The 17,440-nt window shown below is 39.2% G+C and overlaps 1 protein-coding gene across 1 annotated transcript in view; it reads left to right on the top strand.

Moving 5' to 3' along the window:
* RAB40B (RAB40B, member RAS oncogene family) overlaps nt 1-15,025 on the top strand; it is a 31,289-nt gene extending 16,264 nt beyond the window's left edge. The window contains exons 2-6 of the mRNA XM_026120570.2: nt 9,290-9,350; nt 11,199-11,259; nt 12,129-12,206; nt 12,696-12,918; nt 13,928-15,025. Of these exons, the coding sequence (XP_025976355.1) occupies nt 9,290-9,350; nt 11,199-11,259; nt 12,129-12,206; nt 12,696-12,918; nt 13,928-14,199 (695 nt within the window). The 3' untranslated portion in view covers nt 14,200-15,025. The remainder of the gene's footprint in view (nt 1-9,289; nt 9,351-11,198; nt 11,260-12,128; nt 12,207-12,695; nt 12,919-13,927) is intronic.
* The last annotated feature ends 2,415 nt before the right edge of the window (nt 15,026-17,440 follow it).

Raw genomic sequence — 17,440 nt, 5'->3', positions numbered from 1 at the left:
ATGCCTTCGATACCCTTTTCTTTTGGAGGAGTGGAAGAAAGGAAAGGAACTGAAGCTTGGAGCTGCTGCTGCGTGCTGAACTGGGGAATGGGGACCCTTCTCTTTCTTCTTGTAAAATACATTTCTAAGGTTTTATAGATTTTTTTTTGTTAAAGGCTGTTTCATTATGGACTAGGAAATATTAAGACAGAAAAGAATGAATGTGACCTCAGAACCTTTACTTCCTTCCTTCTTAAAGCGAATAGAAATGAACCGTGCATTTGTTTTGGTTAAAAGTTGATTTATTAGCTGATGTCAGATAGTGTTTTATTCTTTCCAAACAGTTCTTTTTCTTCTGTGCTTAGTTTTTGTTTATCCGTCCTAGCAGCAATACTGCATGATTTAAAAAAAAAAAAAGTCATGTACTTTAAACAGAGTGTTCGCATGTTCCTTTTTGCAAGGGTGTGGATTTACCATGCAGAGTACTGGCTTGCTTAATTACTGATGCTGATAGTAAGAGGACAGTGAACAAAAACAGACACAGATATTGATTCTGTAAATTAACAGTCTAATTAGGGTTTTTTTTGGCTTAAATAGGGTTTGGAGTGGTTCAGTTGTTAACTTTGTTTTCCAATTGATATTGGAGGTATGCTACAAGGTTGCAATGCGTTTCTTAAATCTCCCCTACCATTTGATCTGGTTCTGTGGACAAGAGTTTGGATTAAAGCTAACGGAAAGTGCTCTGAAATCTTCAGATTCTAACCTGACTCACTAAAAAAAATGTAACTATGGAAAGCTGCTGTTTACCTAAAGTACTTTCATTTTTTTTAATGGTAGATCTGTTGTAAACTTAATTTCTTTAAGTAGTTAAAGGAAAGGAGGCCTACTGCAGGATAGATTGTGATATTGGCATGTGCCTATGACCATAAACAAAGCTAAATAAGGAGTCTGGCTCTCTGATATAAATCTTTTATTTCTCATAAATGGGAAAATTGTCACATCCTTGAAACGAGTGAATTATGTGCAAGACTTCTTAATTGTAGCTTATGACTTGGTTAATGAGTTGAAGAATACAGTCTAGATCTAAAATTTGAGGCTCTCTCTCTCACAGTCTGAATAGGCAATCTGTGCTTTTCAAACAGATGGCTTTTACTGCCGTAATCAAGTGTGGTGGAAAGGACTGGAATTTGGAAAATGACTATTCTGAAATGGCAAGCAGAAGGCAAATAGGACTGACACGTAACCTGACCTTTGTGCTGATAAACCGAAAGATATAGTCCAATTTTATTGCAAAGAGTTCACATCTCTGCAGAATGATGCCCTGAAACATTAGGCGTAGTTTTTGAAGTTTAGTTGAATTTTGCATCAAAAGCACGATGGGGGTTGTTTTCTTGGGATGATCAATTAATGGAGTTGGGAAGTGTGTCACTTGTCAAATATATTTGAAACAGTTGCAAAGCTGTTCTTAAGAGAAACATTAGGCTTTGATTTTAACATGTGTATGAAAACCCAGATATCTTAGGAAGCTTGCAATGGGAAGTTGTGTGACCACTAAATTCTTATTGTGCCCATAAGAAAACAGTTTTAAACATTTTCTGAATCGTCTAGAACAATGTTTTTCACCTGCGATCAACAGCCTTTGAACCCGAAGGGTGTTTTCGGTGGACTTTGTCAAACACAGGCCCACAATCCCATTGGAAAAAAAGAGTCTGTATGCATATATATATATTATTTATAGACACTTTATCTAATTATTAGTTAAGAAACGCATAGTGGGAAGGAGATGTTAGTACCTTTCTGAGATAACTATTGCTAAATGATGGATGTGGACAAACTAAGGCAGTGAATTGCTGGAGAAGATGCTTAACACACTGAAGTCTCCAGGAGTTGGTCAGGCCTGGGGACAGGGATGTGCACCCTGGGCGATGAGGGGTGGCTTTGGGGCTTTCTTTTTCTTAACTGGGTTTTTTTCTTGTTTGTTTGTTTTTCGGTTTCTTTTTCTTAACCTTTTGAGATCGTCTGATTCCGTTTTAATTAAATCTGAAAACTGCTGATCTGACAACTGCTCCTCTGTAAGGAACAACATGCCTTGAACTTTAAAGGAATGATCAAGACAAAGAATAGGTAGAAACAATTAAACTTACGGTGTTTACAAATGAAAAGGTAAGAGTGTACCCAGTTTGAAGATGATAAGTCATGTGTTCTGCACTTTCTCAGACACACAAAGGTTGTTCTTAGGGCCGTTTTAAGACAAATCTTTCCCTGCTGATGTAGAAGACCAGAGCTCTAAAGAAGCTAATCTCAAAGTCAGTTTTTTTTCCCCACTCTCCTATAATGTATCTAAATTCAAACACGGATCCAAAGCAAATGCAGAGTGAGCTCTAAACCATTAAAATATTAGGTTAACATCTACTTTCTGTGGGCAAATTTGTAGGGATGAGTCTGGATTTTATTCTCTCTCTGTCATATTATCAAAATGTGACCAGTGGTCAGCCTGTAGCTCATTGCATACAGACTTTATTCAAACAAGCCAGTGTTCTGCACTCAAGCAAAACTAAGAGACTAGCTGATGGTGACAGTGTAAATCTTTGGATCTCAGTTATTAAACCTGGGAGAAATGGGTTTTGATGTGAATAATGTTGCCTTTGGAGCACAACATAAGCAACTTAAAAGCTTGAAGCATAAAGAAACCTATCCTAGAAAGACAACTGTGGTATGCTATTATAAGCCTCAAGTGAAAACGGAAATTCACAGGAAACCTTAAAATAAGCAGTGTTGACGTGAATGTGGTGTGGGCAGTGAAGCATAAGCCATAGTACGGTAATGGCCGCAAAGCATCCATGCGGAGAAGATGCCTTCCCATTTGCCACAGTTAGTATCAAACAGCTGAATCCTCCTTTTGGAAGCTTACTGCATTCCTGGCTTCAGTTTTTTATTTTATATATATATGCATATATATATATGTAAGCTCTATCTGTTAATTTTGTGTTTGAAAAGAAAAATATTGATTTAAAAAAATCGGTTAGATTTAAGAAGTCACCCACTTCAGTAAGTGGTGTGGCTTCTTTGAGGTTTCTTAATTTCAATTTGTGGCTTTAGGTAAATAGCTCTGATTTAAAAACCATCCGTGTGAAAGGGTTAAGGCGCACTGGGACGTTTTGCTGGTTCACTTGCATGTTTCCATTCATACTGACCTGGATGGTTTAAATGGGAAATCTCTCCTGTTTGTAAGACAAAATAGAGAGTGCTAAGATGAAGTAATTACACAAATCTTTATCATGAAGATGCTCATACTTGAAGAACTAGTTACCTGAGTTTTTACAGCTTGCATGGTAGTATTTGATCTGGTGTGAGGTTGTTCTTTAAAGAACACCATCCTGAAACTACTTTAATGAAAAACTATACTTTCTTCTTAGTCCTGGATTAAAGAAACATGACTGAGCCTCACCCTTGGTCTTAAATGCCATTCTAAAAGATGGCTTTTTGCGGAGATGGTCAAGTAATCACAAAAGTAATCAAAAAAACTGCCATACCTCAGCAATTCAGTTGAGAGAAGGTAGCAGATTTGTAATGAAGGAATTTGCATAGGAATTATAAAAGCAGGCTTTGCACTGGTCTCTGGATAAATTTTTCCATTTCTTAGAAAAACCTTATCATCCAACTTAGGAGGAGGAGCAGTAAAACAGGTCTAAAACAGTCAGTTGTGGTTGGTTTGCTCCTTCCCTCCCTTAAAAAGAAAACAAAAAACAGAAGCTTAGCAATTCGTAAACACATGCTTGCTTGAAAATTATTCATTAGATAATGGGAAAATAGCTGTATTTAATAGTTGGTAAAATCCAGAATCTGTTCAAGAATGTTCCACGCAAAGATTAAACATAAATTTTATTTTTACAAAGTCATAGCAGAGAAACTAATCTAGATGCCAGTCTGAAAAGATCGTGGGTTTAAAATTAGGTACCTCCATGAAATCCACCTTCAATTCACTCCTTTCCCTTACAAAAACCTTCTCATATTTTATGCACGAGTCTGGAGTTTCCCAATACAGGATAATAAAAGCTGCAACATAATGTGGAAATATTTTCAAAAACTGACCTGGACCCATAACAATTCTACAGGTTTGTGTGTTTAACCCTCCTCCTACCCCCACAGCAGGCAACTAAACTAAACCTCCAGGAGCGCTTACTGTCATGGGGTGATGTTGCAATTTAAAAGACTTATTTTTCTGCATCATTATAAATATGACTGATTCTGTAGAACGTTGTTATTTTTTATTATTATCCAGAGTTGTCCTATTATCGTTGTGTAATAAGAAGCTGAAAGAACAAGATAATTGTCTTGATATCAGCTGAATTTGTAGAGTTAGCAGCCTCTTTCTTCTTTTTCGTCCGTAGAAATGCGTTTCAGTTGTGTATCCCAACAAAGCTACTCTGTCTCACTAAATGAGTGAATAATGTTCTGGAAGGACGTTTGATTTCTGCAGCAGCACAATCCACATCTGTTGGTCTTATTGTTATTGTTTCATGCTGTTCCTGATGATTCATGGCTAAAAACCTTTTTATTTTGATTTCTAATCGGTGGCGAGTGCTAATTGCAGAGATGTTCCGGTTCGGTTATCAACCGCTTCTATCTGCATAACAGCTGAAGAACAGGAAAGATTCTGAATCCATTTATTTCTCAAAAATCTTCTGAGAACCCCATAAGATGCTCTCCTAAACAGCAGCTGACAATAGTATATTTTCAGGCTTGCCTTAAGGAAAAAGACATACTATTTTGCATTATGTGGCTAAATACGAGAGCCTTGCGGTGGTTTGTGGTCCATGGCCCAGAGCACTGTGCCTGGTGTACTCAGCTGCTTATCCTCTAGCTGTGCCGTACTAATTTTCTACGCTTGGTATGTCTTTAAACAGAATGATGGATGTCAGATCACTGTGCGGGATGTGTCATTGACTTTAGATAAACTAATGGAGGTATTTCGCCCTGCGGGAAATATCAGTAGCAGCACAAGGGTGCTGGAATGAGGCGTTTAGTATTATGCAGTGTTTGTTCTGTGTTTTACATCTTCAAGAATTTCTGAAATGATGGAGCTTGTTCTTTCAGCGCAGAAATAATTTTGATGTCCTGGCCTGTTTGGTGTCCTGAGGCTTTGTAAGTTTGATTTTCTTTTTTCTTTGATTTTTTTCTTCCCCACTTGTAGTTTGTAGCTCTGACTATTTCCTAATTCTGCTGGAGGACTGCTACGCTACTTTAGCCAAGAAATGAAAATGTCTTCCAGAAACAGTGATAACTCTTTTTTTAAAAAAAGACTTTCCAAATGTACAAACGATAAGAGCTTGAATTATGGCTGGGAAACATCTCAATTCACACGCTTCTGCAGTGAGCTGAAAGCTTGAAATGCCCACGGTTGCTGCAGCTGGCCTTCAGCTCGGTGCTGCTGTGGGAACCGTGGAGCTGGGATGGCATCGAACCAACCTCTGATTCGGGCAGGAACGATGAGGGGAACTCAGCTCCCTTTCTCCGCTGCCAGGCTAGAAGGAATTGTGTCATGAGATTTCTTTTTTTTTTTTCCTAATACACTGCTACTTGGCAGTAGGACGTATTCTTCAGCTTGTATAGCTAGGAATAGTGAACCTGCAGGCTGATGGGAATCAAGTGAAGTATGCTGAGAGCAGGCAGTAGAAATGAAGTGGCAGCTTTGAAATGAGTTTCCTACTAGTGTGCAACCTATTAGCTATGTCGGTGCCCCTATCTTCCTGATCACTCATCTAGCTTTCCCATGACAGCAGGACTGCTTCTGAGCTCACTTTCCACCATTGCTCCGGTTATTGCTACCTTCTTCCTTACCAGGACCCCGGTAACGGAGGCAGTTCCTCCTGGCCTCTCGTTCTTAGCAAATGCCCTTCACTGTCGAGCTGCCTGTACTCATTTCTTCAGAGCTGCTTCTGCAGGATGACTGAAAACTCTGGTTTTGGCTTTTAGATTGGCAGCAGTGGCTCATGCTGCTAGAAATGACATGAACTATAAAACAAGCCAAATTAATGGATAAAAATATATGTTAATAATACTACTGTGCAATTCTCCTTCCAGATTTGTTCTTATGAAGCTAGAAGATACTTTTACTCTGATAGTGTCAGCAAATGCGGTATAGAAATAAAACCAGCCCATTAATATCGCTATGAAAGTTTTTGAATACGAAATACCCACAAGCTATTTAATCTGTAAAATGTAAACTTTAACAAGCAAAAAGCAAGAAAGTTAGTGAAGTGGGGTTATTTATAGTGGAGATAAAGAAGTTGGTTCACTGCATGCTTTGATATCAATGGTAGAGTATGTATCCTTCAAAAAGGAATTAATGCTGCTGTTCTGTATAGCAAATAGAGTCTCCTGGGTCGTCCTTTTTTTCCCATTTTGAGGGAGAATGAGTTGCCTTGAGCCTGAATCTCTGGGGATAGCTGTCGAGCAACGGGACACTGATCTTCGGGCAAGAAATTACTCTGACTCATACCTAGGTAGCTCTTCCAGGCGTAGGGCATCCTACTTCGTTCCAAAGGGCAGGGCCTTGTGATCAGTGCATTCAAGATTTTGGTTGTCTTTATAAAACAAACGCAAATCTTGTTTGCCTCAGATAATTTTTTTCAAGTTCGCTAGACAAACTGTATTTGGGCAGTTCAGCGTGGAGCAAATTTTAGGAGAAACGCATGCCAAAAGAAACAACTTTTTTCTTCGCCCGTCTCTACCAGGCGAGCCGACTTGGCTGATAACTGTTATCTTGCAGTAACTTCTGTTTGGTAATTAGATGCCTATTTATTCCAGACCTACTGTTGCGAACTCCTTTCCTTTTGGAAAAGGACACACGAGGCTTCATTTTTGTGTGTCTGCATATCATGCAAGAGGGTTTTAAACCTTTATTTTGTCGACAAAGATAGGGGTAACAGAGAGACAGTGACTGTTTCCGGGACCTTTTTGGGACATCTGCTTGTTGTGTTTAGCAGTACTGTACTTGAAGGAGCAATAGAAGTCCATTTTAGGTGTGCTAGTTCCTCTGCGGTTATCGGTTGTGCAGCTTGGAAAATAAATGTATCAAATGCTGTGAAAATTAAAAAAAAAAAAAAGATATAGGGAAGATTATAGAAATTGCCTGAATCTGATTGTGTTTTATGATTTTAATATTTTAGTGTATTTTATTTTAGGGATAAAAGGAAAACTATGGCTTAATATTAACTTGATGTTAATATTAAGTGTACTTTCAGGCAAATGGCAAACTTCGTAGCAGGCAGAGAGGTCTTTCCTGGCTGCAAGCACAGCTCTGGAGGGCTTTCGTTGCCTGTTCGTGTGCAGCGCTGTCTCAGAGGGAGCCACATAAGCTGTGACTACAATCCATCTCTGATGTGGCTCTTTTACACTTTTATACTTCTTTTTACCTCAAATATAGCGATTTCTTTTCTCATTGGCAAGCATTTGACGTGCGCACTGATACAAACACAGCACAGAAGCATGGCTGGTGTTACAGGGAGGGTGTAGGCTCAACTACTCAGGGGCTGGCCTTGCTCCCGAAGCTGGTCACAGTTTCTTGAAGAAGAGACGCTTGACGGGACGACTGTGCTAGAAGACAACCCCAGAGCATCTCTAGGCACGCGACAAGGTGGACACACAACACCGGTTAGGCTTTGTCATGGCAAGGTTAGTAAACAGGCTGGGGAAAGCTGTGGATGAACTGAGCAATGTGGTGCTCTGTACTTGGACATAGAAGTCTCAGGGCATTCAGCTTGTGCTCTCCATCTTCATCTCCATCAACCGTCTGCAGTTTAGGAGCAAGCAATTAACAGGATCACCTTCACCACTGTCATTCCTCTTCCTTTGATAAGACTTCAGCAAATCCTTAAGTAGTAATTAAGGCGCTCTTCCTCATGCATTTGTTTTTTCATGTCAGTGTATTTTTTTTACACTCTTCTGTCTTGTTCATATTCAGAGAATAAAATACGTCTCTGTTTTTCAAGGTATGAGTCTAGCTACATTTCAGTATGTTTTCAGAGCTAGTTTCCATGCGTTTTAACCTGCGTTTGGAGGGCTGTATGAAAAAATGTTCAATTCAGGAAATGACTTAACTATGACAAAGCCAAGAAAACGTGGAAAAATGCATTTACCAGTAAAACTGTGTTGCTTGGCTACAGAGTAATGCATACTTTTCAATAACATTCACTAAAATAAAAAGCTCTTTTTTAATGTTTATAATTATGAACTTTATGGATATAGTACCGAAGCCCACTGTTTCAAGCCATTGACTTTAGCACAGTGGTAAATGTTTTCAGGGGTCAACTGGAGCTACCTGACTGCTTCTAATTAGTTTTACCTAGGCTAACCCACCCACTTTTTCCAAGAAAACACTAAAGCTAGACTTGAGCTTATTTTTCCATAGTTAAATTTCTTCCTGAGGCATGTCAGGTCAGCAATCAAAAAAAAAAAAAAAAAAAAAAAAAAAAAAAAAAGCTCCTATCAGCACAGAAGATTGTTTGTGAAGAGTATAAAATGGTATTAGTGACATACAATAAAGATGTGAGCTCAGCAAAATATATTAGCGTGTTATGTTGTTCATATGTTAACAGGCTAAATTATATATATCTGCACACGCATATATGTATAAACACAAATACATGCATCCATTGAATGATGCAGTACTTTTTCAGCTCATCTAAAAGAGGTGCTGTAGCTCAGCCACAAGTCTTGAGCTTGTTATGGGAAGGAGTAAGCTGGATCTTTTGCCTATGTTTTGTGGGTTGCTAACCGAGGAGATCTTATGGGCAGAGAAGACAGTTATCAATGGGAATGGGACTAGCTAGAAAGCAGAAGGCCAGCTACTTGTCTCTGCTGCTGCTTTTATATTGGAGAGGGCAAATGTATCTGATGTCAGAGCTGCTAAGTTGGGAAGAAATAACAGAGGCAATATAGCTGGGGCTTGGAGGAAAAGAATGGCATTTAATTTGCAGCCCATGTATGAGAGGAAAGGGGAAAACATACTGCTTTTTCAACAAGGGAAGGTAGAACTAAAACATACATGCTGGAAAAGAGATCGTCTATCAATCTGGAGGGGACCTGAGAAATCTGTTACTGAATGGATCACACTTCAGTAGTATGAAAGGGGTCTTTGTAATTTTATATGAACAAACTATGCTTATCTATATGCATCTGACAGACTGCTGATGGAAAAAAGAGTATTTTTTTTTTATGGTAAGCTTCTTTGAAATCTATAGCTGTCTGTACATATGCTGTACAGCTGGAAGCAGGTCTCAGATTTGTGCGATTGTCTTTCCCCCAGGTATCGATTATAAGACTACAACTATACTTCTGGATGGCCGACGAATCAAGCTACAGCTCTGGTAAGTGTGTATTTCATCTTTCCTCATAATTTATATTTCAGAGACACAAAGAATGCGACTCTTCAGGGCAGGAATCCTCTCCTGTGCTTCAGAAATATTTAGCCAAATGAGGAAGAATGAGCCACATAGCTAGTGCTTTAGGCAAGTCACTTGCTTTCCCTTTACCTCCATTTGGCATCCATTTCATGTAAAATCAGGGACCCTAGAGTTTCTTTAAATGAAATTCATAATAAATGCAGAATAAAGGCACAAAAGATTACAAGTTACTTAGTTATACTGGTAACAAGGACCACGAAATTACCTTAAAAAACATACAGTGATTGTATAGCAACAGCTCTCAATTTATTAGTAATGGTGGTCAGGCTGACTGAAGTGCCGCAGTGTTAAAAATTAAATTCAAAAAAGCAGCGTCGTTACTCATGATGGTTTAAAATTATATAAATTTCATTGATATTCAATCTGATTTGATTTGATCCTAGCAAAAAACATATGGAGAACAACTAAGCATTTTGCAACAAAGTGATATAACTTGAGAGATGCGATAACACTGCTGCCTCTTAAATAGCTTGGGTTTTTTGTCTTCCCTAAACTCATGGCACAAAAGAGGGAGAAGTAAGGTCAGTGCAGGATGGGAAGGAGAGGGAAGGTGATTTGAGGACCATAATCCAGATGAGTCGGAGGGGCAGGTTCTAGGAACAACCAGTGTTCAGATGTTCAGTGTTCTCTACCCTAAGAGAACTGGAGGTGAGCATGAATTGTTATTGGGATTATACCTTTTTCTCACCCCTAAAAGTGGTAGTGGACTGTCTAGTTCAGTCTTTAACATTCATTCTCATGTTCATTTCTGATTGAAACCTCTCTAAGTACTGGAGTTAAATGTCTGTGTGTTGCCGAAGCTAAGTTTTATTTTAAATTTATTCTTCATTGGTTGCTTTTGCTTTTATGATGTTCAAAATATTGGTTCAAAAGTTGAAATGCAATGATAGATAATAGTACTTTGCCATATGGTATCCTGATTACTTGATATTTTGTTCAACTTTTTTTTCCTTCTTCTGTCTTCTGCTTTATATAGCTTAATAAAAATACCACATAAAGCTTATCTGAGAGGCAGCCAGGAAGGAGATGTTTTAATGCTTTTTGTGAAGGGAAAGGATGTTTTTTGAACTCCTTAGAATAACAGATTGGAAATGTTTCTACAGTTGACCATATACGGAAATATGTGCCTTGCATTTGAAGATCTGTCATCTACCTCCGGTAGTCTATGGCACTTTGCTTCTTGTTGCATTCTTCATTAGAAATTTGTTTCTGAACGTCATATGCAATGATTTTTTTTGTGCACTGTTTTCTGAAAATCTGTGCTGGCTAAGTCTCTGTAAGGATGGCTTCATCATACTAGACGCATGATAAACTTCTATTGCTGTCATCAAGAAGTTACTGTTTTTCCATTAGTTTCCTTGGTGACAGCTGTTGTTTCCTTCCACTTTTCTGCTGTGAAAACAGAATTTTTCTTTTGAGCTGAACTAAATGCAAAGTATAGTGGCATACATATACTCAGCTAACAGCCTTTATTTTCCAAGGGCAATCACAAGAGTAGGGTTTGAAGTTCTTGTTATGTTATCCGGAGAAATCTGAGAAATGTAGAGGGAAGAGCCAGCATGGGGGAGGGAACTGCCGAGAGCAAGGAGAGCTCTTACGCCTTCGTGGCGTGACTAAGGGCAGAAGTGATATAGATCAATAGAGGTGGGTTGATCAAGCTGAACCCTTAACATAGGTGGATGCCTACTTCTTTAAAAAGTATATATAACTTATTTTTATATTTATATATGTATATCCTTTTTTATATCATAGGGATACATCAGGGCAAGGGAGATTCTGCACCATATTTCGATGTTATTCAAGAGGTGCTCAGGTAGGCAAAGTACAGCTTTCATAGTGATGAGTAATTGGTGAGTAATGGTTGTCGGATGAATTAAAACAGCAAACTATCATGATGGCTTCTATAGTTTACTCTCTTGTAGTTTGCATGCAGACTCTATAATGTTCTGAAGATAACATATGCAAAATGGTAAATAACAAGGGGAAGGATTCTCTTTTGGAGGGAGAAGGAATTAATGAGATTGAAGTTGAATCATGGTGAAATACAATGATATATGTTCTTACGCCTTCTTGTTGGTTACCTCAGTAACTTAAGTCTGTTATCTTACTTTGGTCATGCAAATGAGGAATATGCTAATTTTGCTTTTTTAAATCTTGTCTGCCAAGTAAGATAAATTGACAACATAATGCTGTCAAGACTAATAGGAAAAATATAAATCTAGCCTAAAATGTAACAAAGTGTAATGACTTTTAATGAGGTGACTTAAAAAAAGACATACAAAAAGTCGCAAATTAAAGTATTGTTATAACTCATGACATGCATTGGTTTTGATGAGTTGCTCCTGTTATATCTCAGGGTTCTGGAGAGCTACCGAATGTGACCAAAAATTACTTGCTATGACTTGTGACGTGTCTGATCAGCCAAACCTGCCGACTGTAAAAACATATATTGATCAATGTATTAGGCCCCAAACTGAAATTGGGGTTTCGGCCCCTTACCCATTCTGGAATCTATACTGGGAGACAGGGCTTGGTTTGACAGGATGTTGAGTTTCTGCTCCATTGAGAAGTTGCTCAGTCTTCTGCGGGATTATTTCTGAATTGGAGAATTTATAGGTATTATTCTATGTTATGCCTCTGTTAAACAATCTCTCTCTCTTTCTTTTTTTTTTTTTAATACAGGGTGTAATACTAGTGTATGACATTACAAATCGTTGGTCGTTTGATGGAATCGATCGATGGATAAAAGAAATAGATCAGGTAAGGTACAATCCCGGAGCATCGCTAGTCTATACCAGATGACTAAAACCGACTGTTTATGGTATTTTCTACTGTTTCTCCTGGCATTTTCAGGCAGTGCTTACTACAGTGTTATCCAAGATGCCAAGCTTACAATTTTGTTTCTATGTTTATACTTTTAGAAAGTTGGAAGCATACCAGCTGAAGTGTCTGGTTTCTAAAGGTGTTGACAGAAAGCATATGGAGGGCAAAAATTTCAAGTTGCAGTCCCATTCTTGGTATAGAGCTGCTACATCATCTGTGCAAGTCACTTTACTGTGAGGAAGGGATATTTAAAAATCAGAGAATCACTGAATAATTGAAGCTGGAAGGGACCTCTAGACATCATCTGGTCCAACCTCCCACTCAGTCTTTAAATCTTGAAAAAGCTTTTGTTTGTTTTAATTGAGGGAAGTGGGAGTCAGACTGTTAATTCTTTTTTTCTTGCTGTTATTGCTTCTTTTTGCTCAGCATGCTCCTGGTGTACCAAAAATCCTGGTTGGAAATCGCCTTCACTTAGCCTTCAAGCGCCAAGTGTCTACTGAACAAGCACAAGCCTACGCTGAGAGGTTGGGCATGACTTTTTTTGAAGTCAGCCCACTTTGTAATTTCAATATTACAGAGTCCTTTACTGAGCTTGCAAGAATAGTACTGATGAGACATGGAATGGACAGGCTCTGGAGGCCAAACAAGGGTAAGCAAAGTACAATACACAGTTTCCTGTGCTACTATCTGCTAGTACTGTTGAGACTGAAATACTAAAAATCCTGAAAACAAAAGTGAAGAATGGGAGATATTAAAATACAGATTTTCAAATGCTTAATTTTAAAATATAAGACACAGGTGTCTGATCACCCTGTCAGCTTAGGCTTTGGTTAAATAGTGTGCTGTTGGTTTTTCAAGGCGAAAAGAACTTGAAAAGACTAGAGTTTGCTTTAGCTTTTAGGAAACAAGGCAACAGTATAGCATACAAAATGGTGTAGAGAAGGTGACTGAAAACTGCTTTCTAGGATTGTGAGACAAGATGGATAGAAGTACAGGTTAAATGCAACTGAAAGCAAATTCAAAACCAAAAGAAACTTTTTCTACCTAGGACAAAATATCTTGGGGAACTCGTTGCTAGGTATGGCTGAGGCCAAGATTTTAGCAGCCCTGAGAAAAGATTAGATAGCTATACGCCTGTGTGGGCCTTTAAAACAAAAGCAATATAATAAAATAAAATAAATTTTGCTTCACTTATTATGACCATCATAGTCTAAGGATATAATACAACACTGAAAATGTTTAAATTTAGTCCTAGCCAAGGCTTATGTTTCATGAATATAAAATAATTTCCAGAACTTTTATTACTTGGCTGATTTTGATGCAAAAATGTGGGGTGGGGGGGAGGAACTGTGACTCCTGTACAACTTGCTTTCTAAACAGAAAATATACAAAAGCAGGAACCGTGTCATCCCTGCAGTGTAGGGAATTAAAAAAAAAAATTTCTAAAGCTTAATTCTGACTCATGTAAGTATTCTGACACAAATGGGAAACTGAAGCACAAATTTTTGAGGTAATATATAATGTGGGGAAAGGGTGCAGGAGGAGAAATGAGAATTCTTCCTAGAAGAGCAAAGTGCATGCAGAATGCTGGGTATGCTACCACCATGTGGCTGACAAAAGCACGCTATTATAACGCAAGTTTTATGTCTGTTTTCAAGTACTGAGTCTGCAAGACCTTTGTTGCCGTGCCATAGTTTCCTGTACCCCTGTGCACCTTGTTGACAAGCTCCCTCTCCCTGTTGCCTTAAGAAGCCATCTCAAATCTTTCTCCATGGCCAATGGCCTTAATGCCAGGATGATGCATGGACGCTCATATTCCCTCACATCCAACAACATCAGTAAAAGGAACAGCTTAAAGAAAGCTAAAATTATCCGTCCACCACAGAGCCCACCAAAAAACTGTACAAGAAACAGCTGTAAAATTTCTTAAGCCCTCTGTGGGAAAAGGAACCTGGATGGAATCCCCTCACGTGGAGTGTTGAACATATTCTATGTGTGTATCACATTGCATAGACAAAAATAAGAAAAATCTTATTTTAGAGCTTGCTCACTAAAGTAATGCTGCTTTGGAATGAATGACATGTTAAGTGCAACTGAGAGGATGTGACGTTTTGCCGTTGGATTTTCATACTGTATTTTAGTTTTTGATGTGCATGATGCCATTGTTTTTACTAGTAGATGCGTTTTTATATAGGGAATAATTATAATTATTTTGCGTTCTTAATTACATGAAATCTGGAAAGTGACTTATTGTGTATATAAAAACCTGTGTATTTGCAAACTGTATTCAAAAATATAAAAGAGAGTGGTCGGTTTGCGTATTCAGGCAGAGGTTTTTAAATGCAATGTATTCTATACATTGTAAATTCCACAAAGTGTGACAAATTCTAGTAATATTGCAATTGTGCATTTGGACTTCTCGTAAAGCTTCCTTGATAACCTCGAAGCACTAACTTAACTAAGCTAAAAATGCGTATATAATTGTTATGCACATACACAACAAGGCTTTGTCCCATTAGTGTATGAAATAGATTTGATAAAGCTTTTGGTATGTTATTTAATACTTTGGGGGATTAATTTGTGGTTTATATACTTATTTTTCTGTAAAAAAAAATCTACATTTTTTTATACCACTCTACAAGAAAGTTCTAGGAAGAAAATGCCAAAGACACTGTGGTAAAAGGAATGTGACTTAAAGAGCTGCTTTATAAGAAAGAACACTATTTAAAAAAATAAATAAATGTTTCTGGAAAAGAGATCTTGTTATTCTTTCTTTAATTGGGAAGGTTGTCTTTATCTTCCTTTAAAAGACTTTTGAAGAACAGTGTACCTGAAGTTGACACTGAGAACATGAAGCCATCCTGCTTATAAATCACCTAATTCTTTGGTTACAACATCTGCCATTAAGGTTGTTAACTGAAATATGGAGGAATAATACAAGTCAAGTCTTCCCTCTGTTTATGAAAGAACGGTGAGACTTATTCTCCTGAGAAACAACAAGTGACTGCATCACTTAATCCCAGCTTTTTCTAGGTGTCTTTGCTCTTGTGAGATACCATCAAGTTACATTTCTATATTATTCCTCCTGGATCAGCACAGATCTCCATAGCATCTGTATGCTAGTAGGGAAAATCCTAGGCCAGTAAAATGCCAAAGTGCATTCTACCAAAAAGTGCAGCACAAAAAAAAAAAAGTGACTCAGAACAAGTCTCCTCATTATTTAAAGACTGAATAACCAAACAAAGTGCAATGGAGGGAATTTTTTTGATCGTGCCCAGTCAATTCTGTATATCCTCTATTTGGACTGGTAATTAGAAGGTACTGAAAAGGATAATTAGGTGATCTATTACAGCACATAAGTAATTTGGACTTACTTCATTTTAAACTGTGTACTTCAACTTGTTGTGAAGGCAGTTTAGATATTTATAGTAGACTACTACTATTGCTCTGAGGTTTTTCATTACACTGAAATGCCAAAATGTGGCTTTTGCTTAAGCTAATGCTTTTGCAATAAGGGGAGAGAAGTGACTTTTAGTATCGCTGCTGACTACATAGAAAATCTTTTGACTAACTTTGTAATGTTACATGTAAGATGCTTAGCTGTATAATCTTCATGTTACAGATGGGGGAAGCCAGATGATTTGAGACTTGGTATGTGAAAATTATCATTAAATCTAAAATCAGTTTTCACTGCCTAATGATGCATAAGAAATGTATGCATAGAGGTTATTTTTTCATTCCGCTTTTCCTAAGGAAAAGTGATTTTTTCCCATCATTTGCAGTAAAAGCCACAAGTATTCAGAAACTCCAGGCTTGCAGGTGGAGCACTCAAGTGTAACCTGGTTATCTTCGGGGGCGGAAACGAATCTGCTGATCTGATACTTCAAAACTCAAGGCTTCCCCACCTTCTCAGTCCGACCGTGCTACTTCCGGGGTGGCTGGCAGCGGGCGACGTTGCCGACGCTCACACCGCCGTGGTGACGAGCAGGCGCCACCTGCTGGTCTGAGCTGCGTGTGCTGCGGAAATGGTACCTGCGCAGAGGCGTCCACAGCACCCGGCATCTCCAAAAGGTCAAAGCTGCGTGCGGTGTCCGCACTGGGGAAGTGTTCTGGTTATGCCTGACTGCTGTTGGTGTGTGGGATGAAGCCATGTGCATTGGCATCTGCTCAGGATTAAGCGTCTTCTAAATTACAGTCTTGGCTTCTTCGCTCACCGGCTCATTAGTTTGTTGCCTTCTTGTATGCTGTCTTCCCATTTGGTGCTGCAGCCCACACGTGTGGCATGTAGTGAGAGGCTTACGTGGAGAGGCTGTTGGTGTAGATGTGAGACCTCTTTTTGGGTGCTCAGGGTCAGAGGTCTGTGTTCCTCCTGCCAGCTGGTATAGAGACAAGGTAAGGAGGGGCTGGGGCAGTGCTTCCCAGTTGTAATGACTGCAGCAATCCCAAATGTAGTAAATAAAGCCTGATGGAGGCGGACAAAAAATCAAAAAATGGCTGCTATCTCCCAGCTATCCTGAGTGCCTGAGGAGACAAAAATCTTGTGGAGGGGTAGCGTGATTTTTGAAAGAGTGCATGGAGAATAATGATCCCCCTGGTCACTGTAGCCCAGCACCTGCTCTGGCCTCAGGCCTGGGGTCAGCCGCTGAGAACCGAAGAGCGTCAGTCCTCCCCCGCTGGAGGATGTTGAATAGGTCCAAAGAGAGGAGGAAAGCAGATCACAGATCTGCAAATATAGCCTCAGGCCAGTGATGGGGAGGCTACTGAGCCTGAGTAGAGAGTTGGGTCCTTCCTGACCCGAAGTAGTGCTCTCTGAGCCCACACAAACGTGGGGGCCTCCATAAAATAAAAATAACAGCCAGTTTGGGGCCGAAGGGAATGCAGCGGGCCCTCTAGTCCAGCCTTGTGCTCCAAGTAGGCTCAACGCTGAGTCTAGATCAGGCTTGAATACCTCCAAGGTTATTCCATAATGTTTTGGGGCTGCTCTTTCAATGCTTGACTGTCACGGTTGTGGGTTTTTTTGTTTGTTTGTGGGATTTGGGGTTTTTTTTGGTCAAGTGGGACCACGGCTACCTCAGCTTGCCCCAGCTCTGTCCTCTCTCCCTAGGCCTTGTGTGAGCTCCCCTGCAGTAGGTGACCGACCACCTCACCCCCTTCCAGGGCTGGGCTCGGCG

The sequence above is a fragment of the Dromaius novaehollandiae genome, chromosome 18 (assembly GCF_036370855.1).
Source record: "Dromaius novaehollandiae isolate bDroNov1 chromosome 18, bDroNov1.hap1, whole genome shotgun sequence".
In the NCBI taxonomy this organism is placed as follows: Eukaryota; Metazoa; Chordata; class Aves; order Casuariiformes; family Dromaiidae; genus Dromaius; species Dromaius novaehollandiae.
Note: the sequence above shows the minus strand (reverse complement) of the source record. Positions and strands in the feature narration are given on the sequence as shown.